This window comes from Coccidioides posadasii, chromosome 1, assembly GCF_018416015.2.
Source record: "Coccidioides posadasii str. Silveira chromosome 1, complete sequence".
Taxonomy (NCBI): Eukaryota; Fungi; Ascomycota; class Eurotiomycetes; order Onygenales; family Onygenaceae; genus Coccidioides; species Coccidioides posadasii.
The window spans coordinates 7,744,344-7,760,631 of NC_089407.1; the positions used below are offsets into that span (position 1 = coordinate 7,744,344).

Genomic DNA, 16,288 nt, shown 5'->3' on the forward strand with positions numbered 1-16,288 from the left:
CTATCCCGAGAGTGATTCTTTGGCAAAGCCTTAGAAAACTTTTTCTTCCGCGATCCGTCATTCTTGAACGCGCGACAGTCACGCAAAACCTCTATTCAACATCGTCAGTTCGTGAAGGATTCCAAGTGCATCGTGCTGTGAAAGTTGTGTGTTTAGGCTTCACTTGACGCCTCAGGAAATATGCCGTCCAGCAGACACGATGTACCCGCTCTTCAGACACCGGGGGAGTTTGGTTCGTCGAGGATTAAAATCGACAACCTGTTGAACCCGAACACCGATAGCGAACCCTTTCCGAGACATTTGTCCGGGTCATGGCAGGGAACATATCACCATTACCATCATCATCATCACCACCACCACCACCATCCCGATCGCTATCCACAAACTACTAGCAGTCCTCCACCACTTCAGCTCCCTCCGTTTAAACCAATACCATACCCCAAAAGTAACCTGTCTCCCATAGACACCCGCCCCGACAGATCGGTCCAACGCTCTGGATCTGCCAGTTCTTCACCATCACCGTACCGAAGGGACCGATTTCCTTCTGTGTCAAGTGGCTCCTCTACAATCGTTGAGCGGCGTCGTCCACCGCGGCCAAAATACGAAGAGGAAGAGATGTATTTTATCTGGTATCACCGTGTCGATTTGAATCAGGAATGGAAACAAGTCCGGGAAAGCTTTAATGCCCAGTTTCCCAACCGGCAAAGGAACGGATTTCAGGGAATTCAGTGCAAATACTATCGGTTTATCAAGGAGAAGAAATGCCCTACGCTACGAGAGCAGCGAAGAATAAGAAATGGAGACGGTGGCGGTATTAAGCATGGACCCAATGATGACTCCCCCGCGTATGGAGTTATTCGATGGTGCCGTGTTTGGTTTCCTTGGATGAAAGAGCCCCCTCCCCCAGGGCACGAATGAACGGGCCCTTTGAGTAAGGAAGGCCGTCTATTTTCTTCTGTTCTATAGCGTTTATCGAGCTTGTCGATAATTATGAGGTTACGAATGAACGGCCTGCTGCAGCATCCCTATTGTTAGTAAGTCACTTGAGAATTGCGTTGAATGACGGTATTGTTCCCCTTTTACAAATCGCTGGCCCATTATCGACCCAACTTTCCTTTGTGCGCAACCGCAAAGGCAAAGAAACAAAGAAACCAACTTGCTAACATTTGCTTCTGACGCAGTTTATGTTCCTGCATGGATTTCATGCAAATATTAACTTTGACGACTTCAAATTTTCGCACCCGAATAATCGGCCCCCATCTGTCTGAATTTTGCAGCGCTCTATCCCATGGGTTTTCGTTTCTTTCGATCTTCTGTCCACTTCTTTCGGGCGTGGGTGCTGGCATACCCACAGGAATCTCGCCTCCTTCTCCCTTTCTTACATTGAATGTGTTAGAACCTTCATCCAGTGTATCTGGAAGCCCTTGCAAATTTATACCAATGATGCAATCGAAGGTCTCTGTGGATATCGGGACAATGAGTGTGATATGTTATTAAAGGGCGGCTATCTACTACTTTGGCGTTTTTTTTTTTTTTTTTTTTGGGACCATAGCTGGGAGGCTGGCTGCTATTTATCGCCGTTCGCTTTTCAGCGTGGTGTTTTACTCTTGTCTGGTTTGGCGTTCCCCTATCAGTGATCGTAATGCTAGTGCCGCGAGGCTTTGCTTTCTTATTGTCTGCCCACCTTGTCCTGGATGAAATATCTCTTCTGATATAGATTTTACCCCTTTAATCGCGGAGTCTTTCTGGGCAGAAAGTTCTCCTCTTTTTTTTTAAAAAAAAAATGACGGGCAAGTACACTCCCCACATGAATTTTGCTATTAGAATGGCGCTGCGCGTGGTCTCCTTCCTTAACTACATACTCAGATTCAGACCCTACAAGTTGCCTAGCTCAGGGGGGTTTGAAGAATGTTGCTTCCGATGAAGACGATAGCCTGGCTCCTCGGCATACAAGCCACTTCCAAAGGAGTTTCCAAGCATTTAACGATATAATTCACAGTATGGAAAGCCCCTGTTGAAGAATGCTGTTCACGAACAAGGCTATCTGGGCATATGTCTATTCCTAACTTACGCCTCGGCTTGCAACTTTCTTTTGGTGAAAATACCTTTTCGCTCATTGGGAATCCCCAAACCATACATTGGCTGTTTCAACTGGATGTTCCACGGCCTACTACGGTAGTCTCCGCTAAGTACCGGCGAGGATGCTGAGGATCTCAAATGGTAACTGCGGTTATGAATGATGTCACACATCACAGTCGTGGAGGGTACACGACTGGCAGCCTAGTATCGATCCACGGAAACTCATGTCTCAGAGTGATATTGGATTCCCCGTCATTTGAACCCATCTGCCTCTTTATATGTGTTGGATATCTGCGGGAAGATTCTCCATCTATATGAATTAAGCGAAGCTTTGCGTTGGACCGCTAGACTGTGATTGAACGTTCACAGGGGTTCTGGAGGCATAGCGCACAAGGACAGGGGTCCGCATGTGCGTGTATGAAGCAGGATCCAAGGATTTAGAAGCGAGTCCTGCGTTGGGAGCCGTGCTTGGGAAACGAGAGAGTATATTCTCAGCTCTGACAGTTAACGGCAAGGAGCTTTCGATGAAGGCGCTTCTTACAATGTGGCTATGGACACTCAGGGGATAAAAACTTGGCCCCAACCGGCCGCACCTGGGTGACTCTATGACATCAATCATGAGACCATCCTGAATTAGATTGTTGGAGATCCAACAGGTAGATGCAGCGACAGCCAGCCTGAGGCAATGTACTGTGACATATGGAGAGATCTGTCTCGATGATCGGATGGAACCATGCCCAGTGTAACGATGATGGCCGGGTAGACCGTTGTTCTCTACATCATGTATCGATTACTCCCACGGATTCGTGCAGCGGTATCTCCGGCTGAACATGGAGAGCAGGGCAATGACGATGAGGGTGGTGAGACAACAGTCTACGTCCACTCCCAGACTGTTGAACGGAATCTGTCTGGAAATCCCAACAGCTATCGCAAAAGGCCATTTTGGGCGTCCCTTTAGATAACGTGGTCAGTGGGAAAAGTTATTCTCTTCCGTGGCTCATGCAGGTGAACCTTGAGTGGTCCACTGAATGCAACATTCGGCAGCCGATGATGATCGTCTGCTTCACTTGCTCCTGGCTCTTGAGGACGAACACGGTCAGCTTGGCCTCGAGCCGCGTATGAGAGCGGGTGCATCTCCATCAAAACGATCATTCCATCGGTGGGCTGAGCTGGAAAAAAAAAAAAAAACAATGGCACGCCTGGACGAAGTTGACACTGTGTCATTTATCATATCAGGCACCATCTTTCGTCTCCGCGGGGAAGAGGTGCAATTAGTCACAGAGCCTCGCGCTCGGCTCATTGCTAAGCCGCATCCCGGAACTCTAAGTGTTTTAAATTCTCGCTCAGCTTGTTACTCGCCAACAGGAACTGACGATGGTATGAGTGCGGACCAATATTCGGACCATTCGCTTGGCGCTCGGCTCCCTATGGCGGAGCGGAGTAGGGGTTGGGAAGTGTTGAAGAAGCCATTGAATTTCTAAGCCAACATTGCTTAGAAATGCGTTACAAAGTCCTCCAAATCACTTTCCGGGATCGAGATGTGAACGCGAATCCCGCGGGTTCCGATCTGTCGTCTCTCGAGTCAATGCCGTATCCTCTTCCTTCTCAGAGCCGCATGGCAACTTGCCAGGGATGAAAATTGGCATCATTGAGAACCAGCATTGAAGTTATAAGAGTCGCCGCTGGTCCTGCCGGATCTTGCAATAACTAATCGATCACTACACAAACATTGTTCAATCAATCGTTCGGCTTTCCCACTTCAAATCGCAAGTACTCAGGCCAAAAGTTGGCACAAACCAAATAGCTCACAAGAAATATGTCGCTCAAACCATTCAAAATTTATGGCACTCTCCTGGGTCCCAACCCTTTCAAAGTTGCCACCGTTCTCTCCGAACTCTCTCTCCCTTACGAAGTCGTCCAAGTGGCCCGTGAAGATATCAAAGGCGAGGCCTTCACTGCTTTGAACCCCAATGGTCGTCTCCCAGCCCTTGTGGACCCCAACAAGGATGATTTTACCATTTGGGAATCTGGCGCCATCGTCAACTACCTCATCACCGAATACGACACCGAACACAAACTGAGTTTCCCTGTCGGCACCAAAGAGTACCACCTAACCCAGCAATGGCTCCATTTCCAAATGTCCGGCCAGGGTCCCTACTACGGACAGTGGTTCTGGTTCAAGAATTACCATTCTGAGCAATTGCCGAGCGCGGTCGAACGCTATACGAACGAGGTGAGACGAGTGACCGTCGTGTTGGACAAGTGGCTGGAAAACAAGCAGTTTTTGGTTGGCGACAAATACACCTTCGCAGACCTTGCCTTTTTTCCCTGGCAGATGTTGGTACCATCTCTGGCAGGGGTGGATATGGAAAAAGAGGCTCCGAACGTGCATCGGTGGATGGAAAATATGAAAAATAGACCAGCTGTCGCGAAGGTACTTGAAGAACACAAGGCTTCCAAGTGGAATTAGTGCTTTAATTCTCGGAAAAAGAGAAATGGATATATGGTAAATTGATGTGGTAGGAAAGAATTGAGAGCATTATGCTTTAACCTACTCCGTGTATCCTGCATGTATTTAGCCTGCTACAAAATATGCCAGCCTTCGAACACTCTATCGCTTCGCATCCATCTCTATATTGAATCACGTGATGAGCGGGGAGGAATTCCGCTCCGCTCTAGTTTACCGCCGAAGTACTCCGTACCCCGTAAATTTGTAACTACTTGCCAGCTAATAACAATAACGGGCTCTGGAAGCAACGAGCAGTCGCAATTCCACCATGGCACCTTAACGCACCTTGAAAATACAAAGGAATATGAGTCTCTTAAAAGTTCCGACTTCTTGTTGACATTATCATTTTTTTTTTCGGTTAAGGCAGCAACCGTGATCCCCATGTAGAATAATGCTCCACGCATAACGCTAAGCCTGTTGCTTGGTAAAAAAAATATTAGAGCTCAAAGCCAAGATATATAAAACCTCAAAGCCCCTATAACCGGATCCAGCGACACTCCACCGTACTTTTTGCCACCGTCGTTAAGTCGGCTTCCATACAAATTCTCACTCTCTCCATGCAAGTCTCTCCTCATCGTCCGACGAAGCCTCCCCGGAACTAGTATATGAGGTCGGTTTGAACCCATATTCATTAACCTCATCATTTATGTCGAATTGTTCATAATCGGATCCATAATTGCGATATTTGTTATACGCTGCGTTCACATCGTCGAATTCATCTTCAAGGTCGAGGTCTTCGTCGGGATATTCGTTCGCGGGGTTATCTTCGGCTGTAGATTGCGAGGAAAATCAGTACTTGACAACAAGTTATAGCCTAAGTAATATTACGAAGCTCACCATTCGAATCTTCATCCTCCGTATTCCAATCTCTATCTTCTTCATCGTCTTCAGCAACCGCGTCCCAGTAATGCACATCTTTGTCTGAAATAACGACGACACCAATGTCTGCCGGCACGTTTTCATATCCTACATACCAATCGCCGTTTTGGAATTGGGCAAATTTTGGGTCATCAGCGAGCTCTTGAAGAGAGCGTCGAATGAAAATGTCATATACATAATCAGACTCATCATCTTTCTCGTTTTTGGCTCGAATCACATGTTCTTCGAGGGCGTTTTTCATGGAGGATATATCCTCTAGCCCGGTTCCGAAGGTAGAAGGTTCATTAATGGTCAAGGACGTTTCGCCAGACTCGTCTACTCCATCAAATTGACCGAATCCATGTCCACGACCATCGCGCTTGTTTTGCTGTTGCTTAGGGACACGTGGTCGATACTTGAGAACGGGCTTGGTTGCGGGCAGATAAAGCTTAGATTGTTCGGGAGTCGCAGCGGGTTTGATAGGCTCTCCAAAGGCCAGCTCCAGAGTGGCGTGTTCCAGCTCCGCTGCAAGCTGAGCAGAGTCATAATCCCAGGTAGCTGGGTCGTCTTTGATCGAAGTGCCAGTTTTCCCTTTCCGATCATAAGTCTCACGATCAGTATAACGATGTGCATTGGCTTTCTCTTTCCACCTCCTTTCAGCCTCATTAACGACGCGACGTTTTCTTGGACTAATGGTAGGTGATTGGGCGTCTACCATTTCAACTTCTCTTTTTACGTCTTCTGCCTTGATATCGGTAGTAGATCCGATGTCGCCGACCTGTGCTGCGAGTTCGCTTAGCCCCCTAACAATATCGCCTTTTTGTTCCACGACCACAGCATGTCTTGGCCCTTTTCTTTTCTGCACTCCTCCTCCAACCTTATGAAGCACAAGGTCATCTGCTACCGGCGCTGCTATGTGAAACTTGCGCACCGTAGAATTCACTGAAGATTTTGTCACCGTCGACGGCAATGGCCGTGGCGGAAGCTTCATCGAAGTTGATCGTGCATGTGGCTTTACGGGAACAGCCATCCCTCTCGTGCTAGCTTTCTGTTTCGCAGCCTCAGCCATCTTGCGCAACTCCTCCCCGGTCCTAACGACCGGCACACTCGGGCCATTGATAGCAGCTCTCATGCTATCAGAATCCGCAGTGCTTTTAATTGCGTCTTGGGCGCCAGCATGGCCTGACATGTCACTGACATAAACTCCATCTTGATTTAGGACAACGCGTTGAAACACAAAGTCCGTAAAACGTCTCTTTGTCTCGCGTGTCTGAGATTGAATATCTGTAAACAAGGACGGGGGCCATCACAGATGAAACGATTAGTCCTTAACCATACCCAGAAAATACGAGCTCTTCAGTAGAGCTGGCAATAGGAAGCAAGAGAGGAATGGGAAAAAAAAAAAAAAAAAAAAAAAAAAAAAAAAAAATGTTGGAAGGGTCCTCCTGTAAAGCTATGCATAATTTCCATGGTCACCAATGCATGTGTTATACCTCCTATACGCAATTCCAACGAAAGAAAACAAGGGGGAACCGAGGAACAAACAAGAACCCGTTCCCATCGGACACACACATCAGGAAATACTGGTATAGAACTCAAGGGCGCAGAATATAAACGAAAGCAAGGGATATCCACACATACACAGAGTCTCCACAGGCTCTTCTTCCCTGCGGCGCTTGATGCGAATCTGCTCCGGGGGCAACGCCATCAGGTCAGACGAAAGCGAATGACTTTGCGTCTTTAAGAGTGACTACGGTAACCCCTCCAACGTCTGCAGGTGTGTGAAGAATGGTTTAACACCAAAGGAGTCTCGCTGACTGTCCTAGTCTCGAGAGGTGCTGTTGCCGCCACGATCTTTGGATTGTCTTCGGCGGCGGCTTTACGACGCTAGGGGATCACGTGACTATATCGACAGCCAACAGACGGAACTCTATATATATATATATCATATATCGTGTTCTGCGAGAGTCTGAAATGGTCTGGAATGGCAAAAAAGAGTGATACTGTAGCGAGAATGGGGTTTGTTATATTAATATGGGTATTTGCGTCTATGTAACCAGGCTCCCTTTCTCCTCGACCACCCGAGTCACTCACAAACCCTCCTCCCAATATGCACCATTGTCATCGGACCATATTGTTTCTTTTCCAAAAGACTATTGCGCAATGAAAACACGGCTTTAGAAAGAGATTTTGGCAAGCAGATTATTAAAATAATGTCAAAAAATGGCATCACATAAAAAAAAAAAAGGGAATTGCCAATAAGATGAGAACACTAAATCAAGAATCGATAATAATGATAAAAAAAAAAAAAAGGAAAAAAAAAGAGAAGAGAAAAGAAAAGAAAAGAAAAGAGAAATGAAAATCAAGCCAAAAGCGGTGTAGATAGAAGATCAAAAAAAAAAAAAATAAAAAAATAAAAAAAAATAAAAAAAAAAAGGATGAACGGCGGCAGGAAATGTGGAAGGACATATTGCCATATAATCCAGGATATTTGCATCTTTGTGCTCCATCTTCATGTCAGATAACGACCGGTCCAGAACGATTGCACCCGCCGAGGACTAAATCGATTAGCAAGACAAATTAAAAAAATATATATAATATGTTCGCAGATAGTGCAAATTAAATGGCAAAGATGAGAAAAAAGCGGGAAAAAGAAAGTTTCCAAAACACGTACGATGATTATAACTAATACAAAAAGGGGAACGGGGGGGGAACGGGACAACAGGGGGAAGCACATATAAAAGTGGTGCAAAGGGGTAGAAAGCCGGAGAAGTAAGATGAGAAAGAAAATCAAAGCCGCTAAATAATACAATACGTCATAAATTATTTTGCTCTAATTTCTTCTTCGGCCCATCCTGGAAGCGAATTCTCATTAGAAATGGAGAGTCCGAATCCGTTATGATTTAGACCGCCTAGCCCGCCAAAACCAGAGAAGCTGCCCTGGGGTTGATGGGCCATTCCGGAGCGACTCGATAGGTTGTGATTTTGTCCAAACGGCTCTTGCGAGAAAGATGGAAGGCTGACGGCCCGTGAGTGTTGGGCACGTGGAACGCTCAACGTGGCACCGCTGGAAGCATGATGCCCAGAGCTGGTCGCACCCGAAACGTTCAATAGCCCGTGGTTGGACGGCTTTTGTTGATGAAGGGAACTCTCCACGGAACTACTATTGTCACTGGCCCCGGTGCCATTGTATAAACCGGCTTGCTGGTGGGCGAAGCCTTGCTGTTGATGTGACGGCTGTTGCTGCTGCTGTTGGAGGGAGCCAAAGCCCATTGAACCGTTCAATCGGTTCTCCTGCTCCTGAGCTTGCTGCTGAGACACATGGTTAAGGTACATCGTCAGCGGGTTATTGGCGCCGGTGTTTAGGATGGAAGACGGGGTTGGAATTGCCTGCAATGGATGTCGGGTTTGCTGCCCATTTGCTCCTTGTGAGCCAGTCGAACCGGGAGCAGGAGATAGTGCAGGTCCGGTGGGGCTCGATTGTTGTCCACCTTGATTAAGAGAACTCTGAAGGCCTCCATTAAGAAGCGAGTTGTTTCCATCTGTCCGTGCTGGTTGGCCATTGTTGAGTTGGCGAGGAGGGTTGCCGCATCGATCCTTGCCGAAATTGATCTTGAACCGCTTGTATTCCTCACGGCCGCGCATGCCTTCAATCGCCTTGATGGCATTCGCAATGTTGGTGAAGTTGACAAATGCACAGCTCTTCTCTCTGAGAGCATTCACAAGTTCAATCTCCCCATAAGCCGAGAAGTCCTGCCGCAAGCGGTCTTCAGTCCAAGATTCATCCAGGTTTCCAATGTAAACATTTCGAGAAGCGCCTCCGCTGACAGCGAGTGCAATCGCCGGCGGCAAAGCACCAGAATGCTTTCCCCACCCAATCTTGAGGCGTCTGTTATGGATCATCAGACCCTGCAAGTTGCTCAGCGCATAAAACGAAGCGGCAGATGTCGGATCAATAAACGTCACGAAGCAAATGTGCTTGTCGGGAATATATCTGATATGATGCAGCAAGCCTCCACGAACAACATTACAAATCTCTTCGATTGTTGTCTCAGGGTGGATATTCCCGAGATACACGGTTCGGTTTCCGAGATTGTTCACTCCACCTGCAGCAGTTGCAACTGCTGCTGCTGCAACTGATTGCTGAGCGAGAGCATTCGAAATCAGGTCCCTATCTGCAGAGTTCAACATATGTGCATAACCAGGGGCAATTCCTAGGTACTGAGCGGCATTCTGTTGCTGGGTCTTCGAAACATAGGCACATCGATCCTTGCCGTAGTAAACGCGCTTTGGAGGCTGCCACTTCGGCTCCTGAGGTAGCTGGTTCACAGCCTTAATAGCATTGCTGATAGAAAGGAAGTGAACGAAGCCGATCGATTTCTCACGAACAATCTTCACGGTGTCAATGGGACCGAATTTGCCAAGTTCCTCACGGAGCTCTTCTTCGGCGACATCCTCAGAGAGATTCCCCAGGTAAACGTTTCTCGACGCTCCTGATTGCTGAACTGCAAGTGCCACGGAGGTAGGGACTTGGGAAGGTTTGCCCCATCCAATTTTGATATCATTGCCCTTAATCGAGAGCTTTTTCAAGATCGCGTCCGAGTGGAAATGAGTCGCCGAGCTGCTATCCAAAAAAGAAATGAACGCGCAGTTCTTATCTGGCAAGAGTCGAACTGACTCAATTTGGCCACTTCGAACATGGCCCAGAATCTCCTCTGCGGTTGTCTCCGCTGGAAGGTTTCCAAGGTAGACAGTACGGCTTGTACCGGACAGAATGCCAGGCTGAAGCGACGGATTCGCGGTCCCGAAGGCATTTGCAAACCCAGGGAAGCCCCCGACAGGTGATTGCGGTCCTCCTAGCAATGGAGAGGGTCCCATTCCATCAGGCGAAACTAGATTTTGGTACAACTGCGGAGACAGAGGGTTATGCTGGGCCTGAGTAGGGCTATTGAGTTGATTCTGAGAGGTCTGTCCATGGGAGTTGCCGTTGGCCTGGGGGAATCCTTGGAAAGTCTGGAACTGGGGAGATGCAAAAGACGGGGTGCCTGTCTGGAAAGGGCTCCCCAGAAGCAGCTGTGATGGAAGTAACGGGGCAAAATTCATATCGAAGGCGTTGTTGGCACTGGTGATATCACCCGAGGTTTGACCGGTCGTGCTTGTATTGATGGCGGGAATGTTGGCCCGACGGGAGTTCCGGTCGGCGAACGACAAATTACCGGCGTACGCACCGTGGGAGAAACCGGTAGAATCTGGGCCTGGGTTGGGTAGTTTGGAAACTGGCTGCATTAAGCGATTTCCCACGATAGAATTGGGCGCGTGTGCGACGTCCGACGTTTGCATTGCGAGCCAATGCCGGGAAAGGACAGGACTGCCCTGAATCGGGGAGAGAACCGCCGTCTTGAACGTCAACTTGAGCCCGGTAGCTGAGACCGGACCAGTTCAACGGAGGGCGGGTTTCAACACGGGTTCTGTGCTAAAAAGCAGACTGATGGGACTACGGAAGCCAAAAAGGTGTTAGCAACGGGTACATGGAACAGGAAACGAGACAGACAGTGTACTTCATGGTACACCAGAAACAGCTGTGATTCTTGGGCCTTCAGTCATTCTCAGAGAGGGGATTTTTCCGGTGCTGATCTAGGCTGACAGTCACGGGTGTGGTAATTCCGATATGGAGAAGAGCAATTGCGCAAGGAATCAATTATTTCTGCGGGATTATATACCTGCTTCCTATAAATGTGCACGAGAGCTGTTTTCTAGCAGGCTTCTAGACAAGGCGCGCCCTGGAGCTATTCTTTGATAGGCGACAGGCGACGAGAGGACGGGTCCGAGCACAAGAGTGTCGTCGAAACGTCTTATGCAACGCGGCGGGGCAGGACAAACGGATGTCGAGGTGATTCCAGCAAGGGGGGAGAACGGATGAGGGCGAGAGAGGAGAACTGAGGGCAGCAAGGTGTGATAATGGTATTACAGGGCGGATAGGAGGGCAGGAATTGAATTAAATGAGTGGATTAGGAAAAGGAGGGAAGAAGAAGGAGAAAGAAAGAAAAGTAAATAGATTGAAACGAGGGTGGAAAAGGAGAAAGGCGAAGGGATGCCGCAAGCAACAACTAATACTAATAATTAATTAACAACAGCCTGGAGGAAGTAATAATGGGAGAGAGTGAAAAAGACAGAGAGAGAGAAAGCGAGAGAGGAAGAAGGAAAAAAAGAGCAGAGGAGGACGATCGAAAAGGGAGTTAAAGGGAGCAAAAAACCCAAGAGGTATGGAGAAGTAATTAATTACCGGGCCTGCTGTGCATGTACGGAGTGTGGGCGTATGTAACTTCAGACCCTGTAACCACAATACATGCATACATACGCCCCCTCGACGCACCGCAGCTGCGGAAGCCAAAACAACACAGCCGCATTCCCGAGCGCCTTTGACATTCGCCTCCTACAAAACATGTTTGACTACCTGCTCAGCGGCCCTCATCCCACCCTCCAGAAGGCCTTCTCCCTCCGTAGCGCCTCTTGTGTGCTGTCCGCCTGGGAGCTGCGTGGACGGTGACATAAAATACAGACCCCAGGTAACGTTTCTCACCCGCACAAATGGGTCAGGAGTCAGAAAAAAAAGGCTAGCTTACGCTCCCATTGGCCGGCCTCGGCGGTCTCTTGGTTAATTTTGGGTAATTTCGGTAGCTGCTAGTCCGTATCAGGTAAAGTAAGGGGTCGAATGCAGCACGCTAGGCTGTTCCGCGCTTAGCCTCTAAACCTTAAATGGATGGTTGCTCCAAGAAAACCTGCAAGAAACCTGTTCGGTACGAGACCGTTTTGATCACGTATCTAGAGCCATGTACCGCCGGTGTCGATCGTCGTTAATAGTTATGTAAGACCTCCAGGTGAAAATCCTCAGAATTTCCCAATCGAGAGAACGAAGACGAAGCGGATGAGACCTGGAAATGAGCGAACATCCGCTCGCCCAGGCGTCGAGGGGAACATGGCTGTGGACCTGCAGTCGGCCTCTCTGCAGTGATACCCTTCAGTCCATGATCAGCAGGTACCCGGATGCGGTTCCCGCCTTTCATCGAAGAACGATGCGCAAAAGAGCCCCGAGAGCGATCCTTGTCTGCCCCAAGAAAGCCGGACACATGACCTCTGTGTAAGAACTATTTTCACTTAACTAGTCTCGCGTGGGGAACTCCTGCAGAAAACACACACATCCACTATTTCAGCCTGGTCGTCCAAATTTACCAACATTATCTGTAACTTACTGCGCCGTACTACGTTGACAGGGAAGAGCTTTTTACACTGGCGACTTGGCGCATTTCATTAGCTAGCCAGTTGTGAGCCGTCTTCCACACATGGCGTCCAGCACATCCGAAGAAGAATCTCGAGAACCCAATACGGAGTATTCCGTCGTAAACCATCTGTTTCGAGGCTGCACGCTCTGGGGTTTCAATCTGAGTCTTGCTTCTGCAGTCACCGTTTCATCTGATCTCTGCACAACGACGAGACCCAGCGAAAGCCACCCGGCACGTGGCGTGTGGCGGTGCGCGTTCACTAGCCACACATGCCTCTCTGCCAAGCAAGCAACGCCAGAGGTGCAGTTCGGCGCTCCCTTTCAGCCATCACGATTTCACCACGGCGCCGTGTGCAAGTCGAATCCCCCACCCAACAGGATTCGGAAAATGAGCTGCTACCTTTTTTATATGAACTTCTCCTGAGCTGCGCTTTGTTGCGCCCCTTAGTTTTAACCACCCCTCACACACACTCACACACACACACACACACACACACACACGTAATTGAGATTGCACTGATTCCTTCAGACAAGCACTCCATGGCTGACTCTCCGGAAACGAACGACGCCACAAGCTCCGATGGCGAGCCTATCGAGTATCTTGCTACTGCACGAGCAAGGCGGAGCACGGCGGGACAGCATATGAGCAGTTTGCTCGATGCAGAGGCCGACGATGACCTAGCACTACTTTTTGCGGAGGACGAGGAGGATGAAGAATTCACGTTCGGCGAGCAGGAAGACGAAGGCGAAGATGACGGGTTGGTCGCGGACTATGCGGAAGATATGGATCTGGATTCCTCTTCCGATGAAGAGGACCAGGGCCCCGATGCAAAGGAAGATGAACTCGAAGGAGAAAGGGAGCTCGAGAAGCAAGCCAAAGCGGAACGATTGGCCAAGAAGCGAAAGGCGCAGGAATCGCTGCGGCTAACGGCATTACGCAAGAAGGTTAAAATAGACCCCAACCTGCCCTCTCGTTCGCTCACGACTCCTGCCCCGCGACAGAGGAAGAAATCCGAGAGAATATCTTGGCTGCCCACGCCGGAAGATGGGCCGACTCGGTCCTCCTCGCGTATGCAAACCGTACGAAATAAAGAGCTCACCCACGCTCGGTTGAAGGATAGCGAGCAAAGGCGCATACGACTAATAGCTACTATGGAAGAAGCTGCCAAGCGCAAGGAGAGCATGAAGGCCAAACAGATGACGCAGGAAGATAGACTAGCGGAGGCCGAAAAGACTGAACGTATAAACAGCAAGAGCTTGAATCGATGGGAGGAAATGGAGAAGAAGCGGAGCGAGGAACAACGGGCAAGGCTGGAGGCCCTGCAGAATCGTCGTCTGGAGGGTCCCGTGGTAACATGGTGGAGTGGAATAGCAAAGTGGATAGACGATAAGCTAGCTCAAGTGGGCGTCAGATCGTATACCCAAGCTGCTGAGAAGGAAGCGGGTCGAAAAAGGAAAAGCAAAGATGTAACGCATCAAGGACCACCCAAGGCTGGCCAATCCAAGCCATCGAGGCAACAAGAACCCGACCTCAAAACAGAAAAAGCTCAATCTGAAATAGCAAACTCAGGAAAAACGGGCCACCCACCAGCGAATGAAGATGCGCCGAAAGACCCTAAGGACGAGCCGAAAGAACCTCCAGGTGAGGGTTCGGTGCTTTTGGATGGCATCCACCTCTACGCATCTATGACTGATGAGACACTTTCTGTGCCGGCTGATCAATCGTCAAACGCGCAATCAAGAAAGGTAGTAGCGGACGAGGGAGATCCAACACAGTCCACTCCAGGCCCTGCGGGCACCGCACGGCTATCCGAGGGAGCAACACCGGCTCCAGAGCCTAAAGGGCAAGATACCCCGACGAAGGTTGCCATAAGCCATCAGGCTTCTTCTGAGCAGTCAACTCCGTCGGTAATTCCAACAGGGGCCGCAAAACCACCATCAACCCAGGATGCGGCGTCGCTAGAACAACCTTCAGGACCCGTGCAACTACTTCCACCACCATTATCACCACCTTCAAATGTTTCTACCGAGAATCAAGGCACCGATTCAACATCCACTGTACAGGCTGGCGTGAATGCAACACCACCCACTCAAGTAGCGCCCAAAATCGAAATTTCGTCACGTAATTGCATTATTCTAGAAGACTTCGATGCCACCACACCCCAGGCACGAAGTCAATACAGTATCCTTTTCAACCCACGGAAGCCACAGAAACTACAAAGTAAGTCACCCTCCTTGCAACCTTTCGTCTTCCTGTATTTATCAGAACCCAACCCAACCCCACAAAAAACCCCCCCCAAAAAAAAAAAAAAAAAAAAAAAAAAGAGGAAAAGAAAAAGAAGAAAAAGAAGAGAGAATCTTACTAACGAGAGACCCCTTGCAAAAAAACAACGCAGAACCTGCGCAAGAATATTGTCCCGTGACAGGCCGGCCAGCCCGGTACCGCGATCCTCAAACGGGCATAGGCTACGCGAACACCCAGGCGTACCGAGAAATCCGTCAGGTCCTTGGGGGTCGATACGCCTGGAGTGGCTTCCTGGGATGCTTTGTGGGCGAATTTGGAGGGGGTGCACGGGGCGTGCCAGAGCGTTTCTTGGCTCCAAACGTGCCGCCGCCACAGGAGATTCTGGGGCCGCCGCCACCCGTCAGCGGAGAGGGTATCACCATCAAGTCATCCCCTACAGCTACTACGGCTGCTGCTACTCCTACTGAGTCCCAAGCAGGTTCGGGCGCGAGTGGTTGATGGTTCCTGTTTGCCAAATATTCTGCATACATAGGATGCGCCTTAATAATGGTTACAAGATTCCCATTTCAGACAATGTATGAATAATGATTTAATGAAAAATGCCCATGACACAAAGTATAACCAAAACCAAATATTTTGGAGGGAGGGGGGTTTGGATAGCAATACAGACCGCGGCGCAGGAACTGTTTGACCACCAAGACCAACATGAGCCTTCACCATCATATGAAGTTACATAACACGGCCGTGCACTGTTCTTTATCCCCCAGGGATGAGGGCTGCTGCTTGCTTGTTTGCTTGTTTTGAATTGGCTTCATGCTAGTGGCCCTTGTTTCAGGCTGTTCGTTGCCATCCGGCCCAAACCCAGGTGAAACCCTTCCCAGGCGACGAGAACTCCAGCAAGCTGTGACGTGAGCGGGTGGACTCTCTTCACTTGGCATATCGAGTCGAGTCTGGCGGTCAAACAGCGTTGAACCTGAGGATGTTGATGCTGAGAGGTAGAGGTGGAGGTGGGGGAGCGTAAAAAGTTCTACTAGCACGCACTCCCGGATTCCGCCGTCAATAGAGGCTCACCTTGCATGCAGCTTGCTGGGAATACCTGGGGGTAGTATGAAGCAGCAACAGGTTGCTCTCCATGATGCTTGTTCCATGGCTGCGTAGCTCTCTTTTTTTTTTCTTTTTCCTTTTTTTTTTTTTTTGGTCTAGGTGAAACTTCGGGCCAATCGGTTGTCAAAGAAACTTACATGCCTTCTTGCACACCGTCTCGAGGTGGTTAGTCCTTACTCAGATGACAGGCGGCCGAAGTGCATGTACATACAGA

At 49.1% G+C, this 16,288-nt stretch overlaps 7 protein-coding genes across 7 annotated transcripts; 5 read left to right on the forward strand and 2 right to left on the reverse strand.

Moving 5' to 3' along the window:
• Window positions 1-109: 109 nt before the first annotated feature.
• On the forward strand, window positions 110-918 carry D8B26_002344 (uncharacterized protein; the record flags this gene model as incomplete). The annotated part of the gene is made up of 1 exon (XM_003066253.2): window positions 110-918. Exon 1 carries the CDS (start codon window positions 181-183, stop codon window positions 916-918), a length of 738 nt encoding a protein of 245 aa, XP_003066299.2. The 5' UTR covers window positions 110-180.
• Window positions 919-1,194: 276 nt separating this feature from the next.
• On the forward strand, window positions 1,195-1,497 carry D8B26_002345 (uncharacterized protein; the record flags this gene model as incomplete). Its single annotated transcript, XM_066123803.1, has 1 exon — window positions 1,195-1,497. The coding sequence occupies one exon, from the start codon at window positions 1,195-1,197 to the stop codon at window positions 1,495-1,497; it is 303 nt and encodes a 100-aa protein (XP_065979878.1).
• A 1,363-nt stretch (window positions 1,498-2,860) lies between these two features.
• Window positions 2,861-3,037, forward strand: D8B26_002346 (uncharacterized protein; the record flags this gene model as incomplete). The annotated part of the gene is made up of 1 exon (XM_066123804.1): window positions 2,861-3,037. The coding sequence occupies one exon, from the start codon at window positions 2,861-2,863 to the stop codon at window positions 3,035-3,037; it is 177 nt and encodes a 58-aa protein (XP_065979879.1).
• A 422-nt stretch (window positions 3,038-3,459) lies between these two features.
• Window positions 3,460-4,684, forward strand: URE2 (glutathione S- transferase, nitrogen catabolite repression regulator). Its single transcript, XM_003066254.2, has one exon. It carries the CDS (start codon window positions 3,896-3,898, stop codon window positions 4,547-4,549), a length of 654 nt encoding a protein of 217 aa, XP_003066300.2. The 5' UTR covers window positions 3,460-3,895; the 3' UTR covers window positions 4,550-4,684.
• Window positions 4,685-4,971: 287 nt separating this feature from the next.
• On the reverse strand, window positions 4,972-7,269 carry D8B26_002348 (uncharacterized protein). The gene is made up of 3 exons (XM_003066255.2): window positions 7,088-7,269; window positions 5,426-6,730; window positions 4,972-5,358 (listed from the first exon to the last, which is right to left on the reverse strand). Exons 1-3 carry the CDS (start codon window positions 7,152-7,154, stop codon window positions 5,135-5,137), a joined length of 1,596 nt encoding a protein of 531 aa, XP_003066301.2. The 5' UTR covers window positions 7,155-7,269; the 3' UTR covers window positions 4,972-5,134.
• Window positions 7,270-7,536: 267 nt separating this feature from the next.
• Window positions 7,537-11,009, reverse strand: D8B26_002349 (uncharacterized protein; the record flags this gene model as incomplete). The annotated part of the gene is made up of 4 exons (XM_066123805.1): window positions 7,537-7,599; window positions 8,471-10,869; window positions 10,933-10,940; window positions 11,005-11,009. 4 exons carry the CDS (start codon window positions 11,007-11,009, stop codon window positions 7,537-7,539), a joined length of 2,475 nt encoding a protein of 824 aa, XP_065979880.1.
• A 2,256-nt stretch (window positions 11,010-13,265) lies between these two features.
• Window positions 13,266-15,993, forward strand: D8B26_002350 (uncharacterized protein; the record flags this gene model as incomplete). The annotated part of the gene is made up of 2 exons (XM_003066257.2): window positions 13,266-14,946; window positions 15,122-15,993. The coding sequence occupies 2 exons, from the start codon at window positions 13,266-13,268 to the stop codon at window positions 15,466-15,468; spliced, it is 2,028 nt and encodes a 675-aa protein (XP_003066303.2). The 3' UTR covers window positions 15,469-15,993.
• Window positions 15,994-16,288: the final 295 nt, after the last annotated feature.

What these genes read in the sequence shown, in the direction of transcription:
- URE2 (XM_003066254.2), top strand. Translation starts at nt 3,896, where the DNA reads ATGTCGCTCAAACCATTCAAAATTTATGGCACTCTCCTGGGTCCCAAC.
- D8B26_002348 (XM_003066255.2), bottom strand. Translation starts at nt 7,154, where the DNA reads ATGGCGTTGCCCCCGGAGCAGATTCGCATCAAGCGCCGCAGGGAAGAA. An exon ending in AGAGCCTGTGGAGACTCTGT is followed by an intron (nt 6,731 to 7,087) that starts GTATGTGTGGAT and finishes CCTTGTTTACAG; the next exon opens with ATATTCAATCTCAGACACGC. An exon ending in GGAGGATGAAGATTCGAATG is followed by an intron (nt 5,359 to 5,425) that starts GTGAGCTTCGTA and finishes CGCAATCTACAG; the next exon opens with CCGAAGATAACCCCGCGAAC.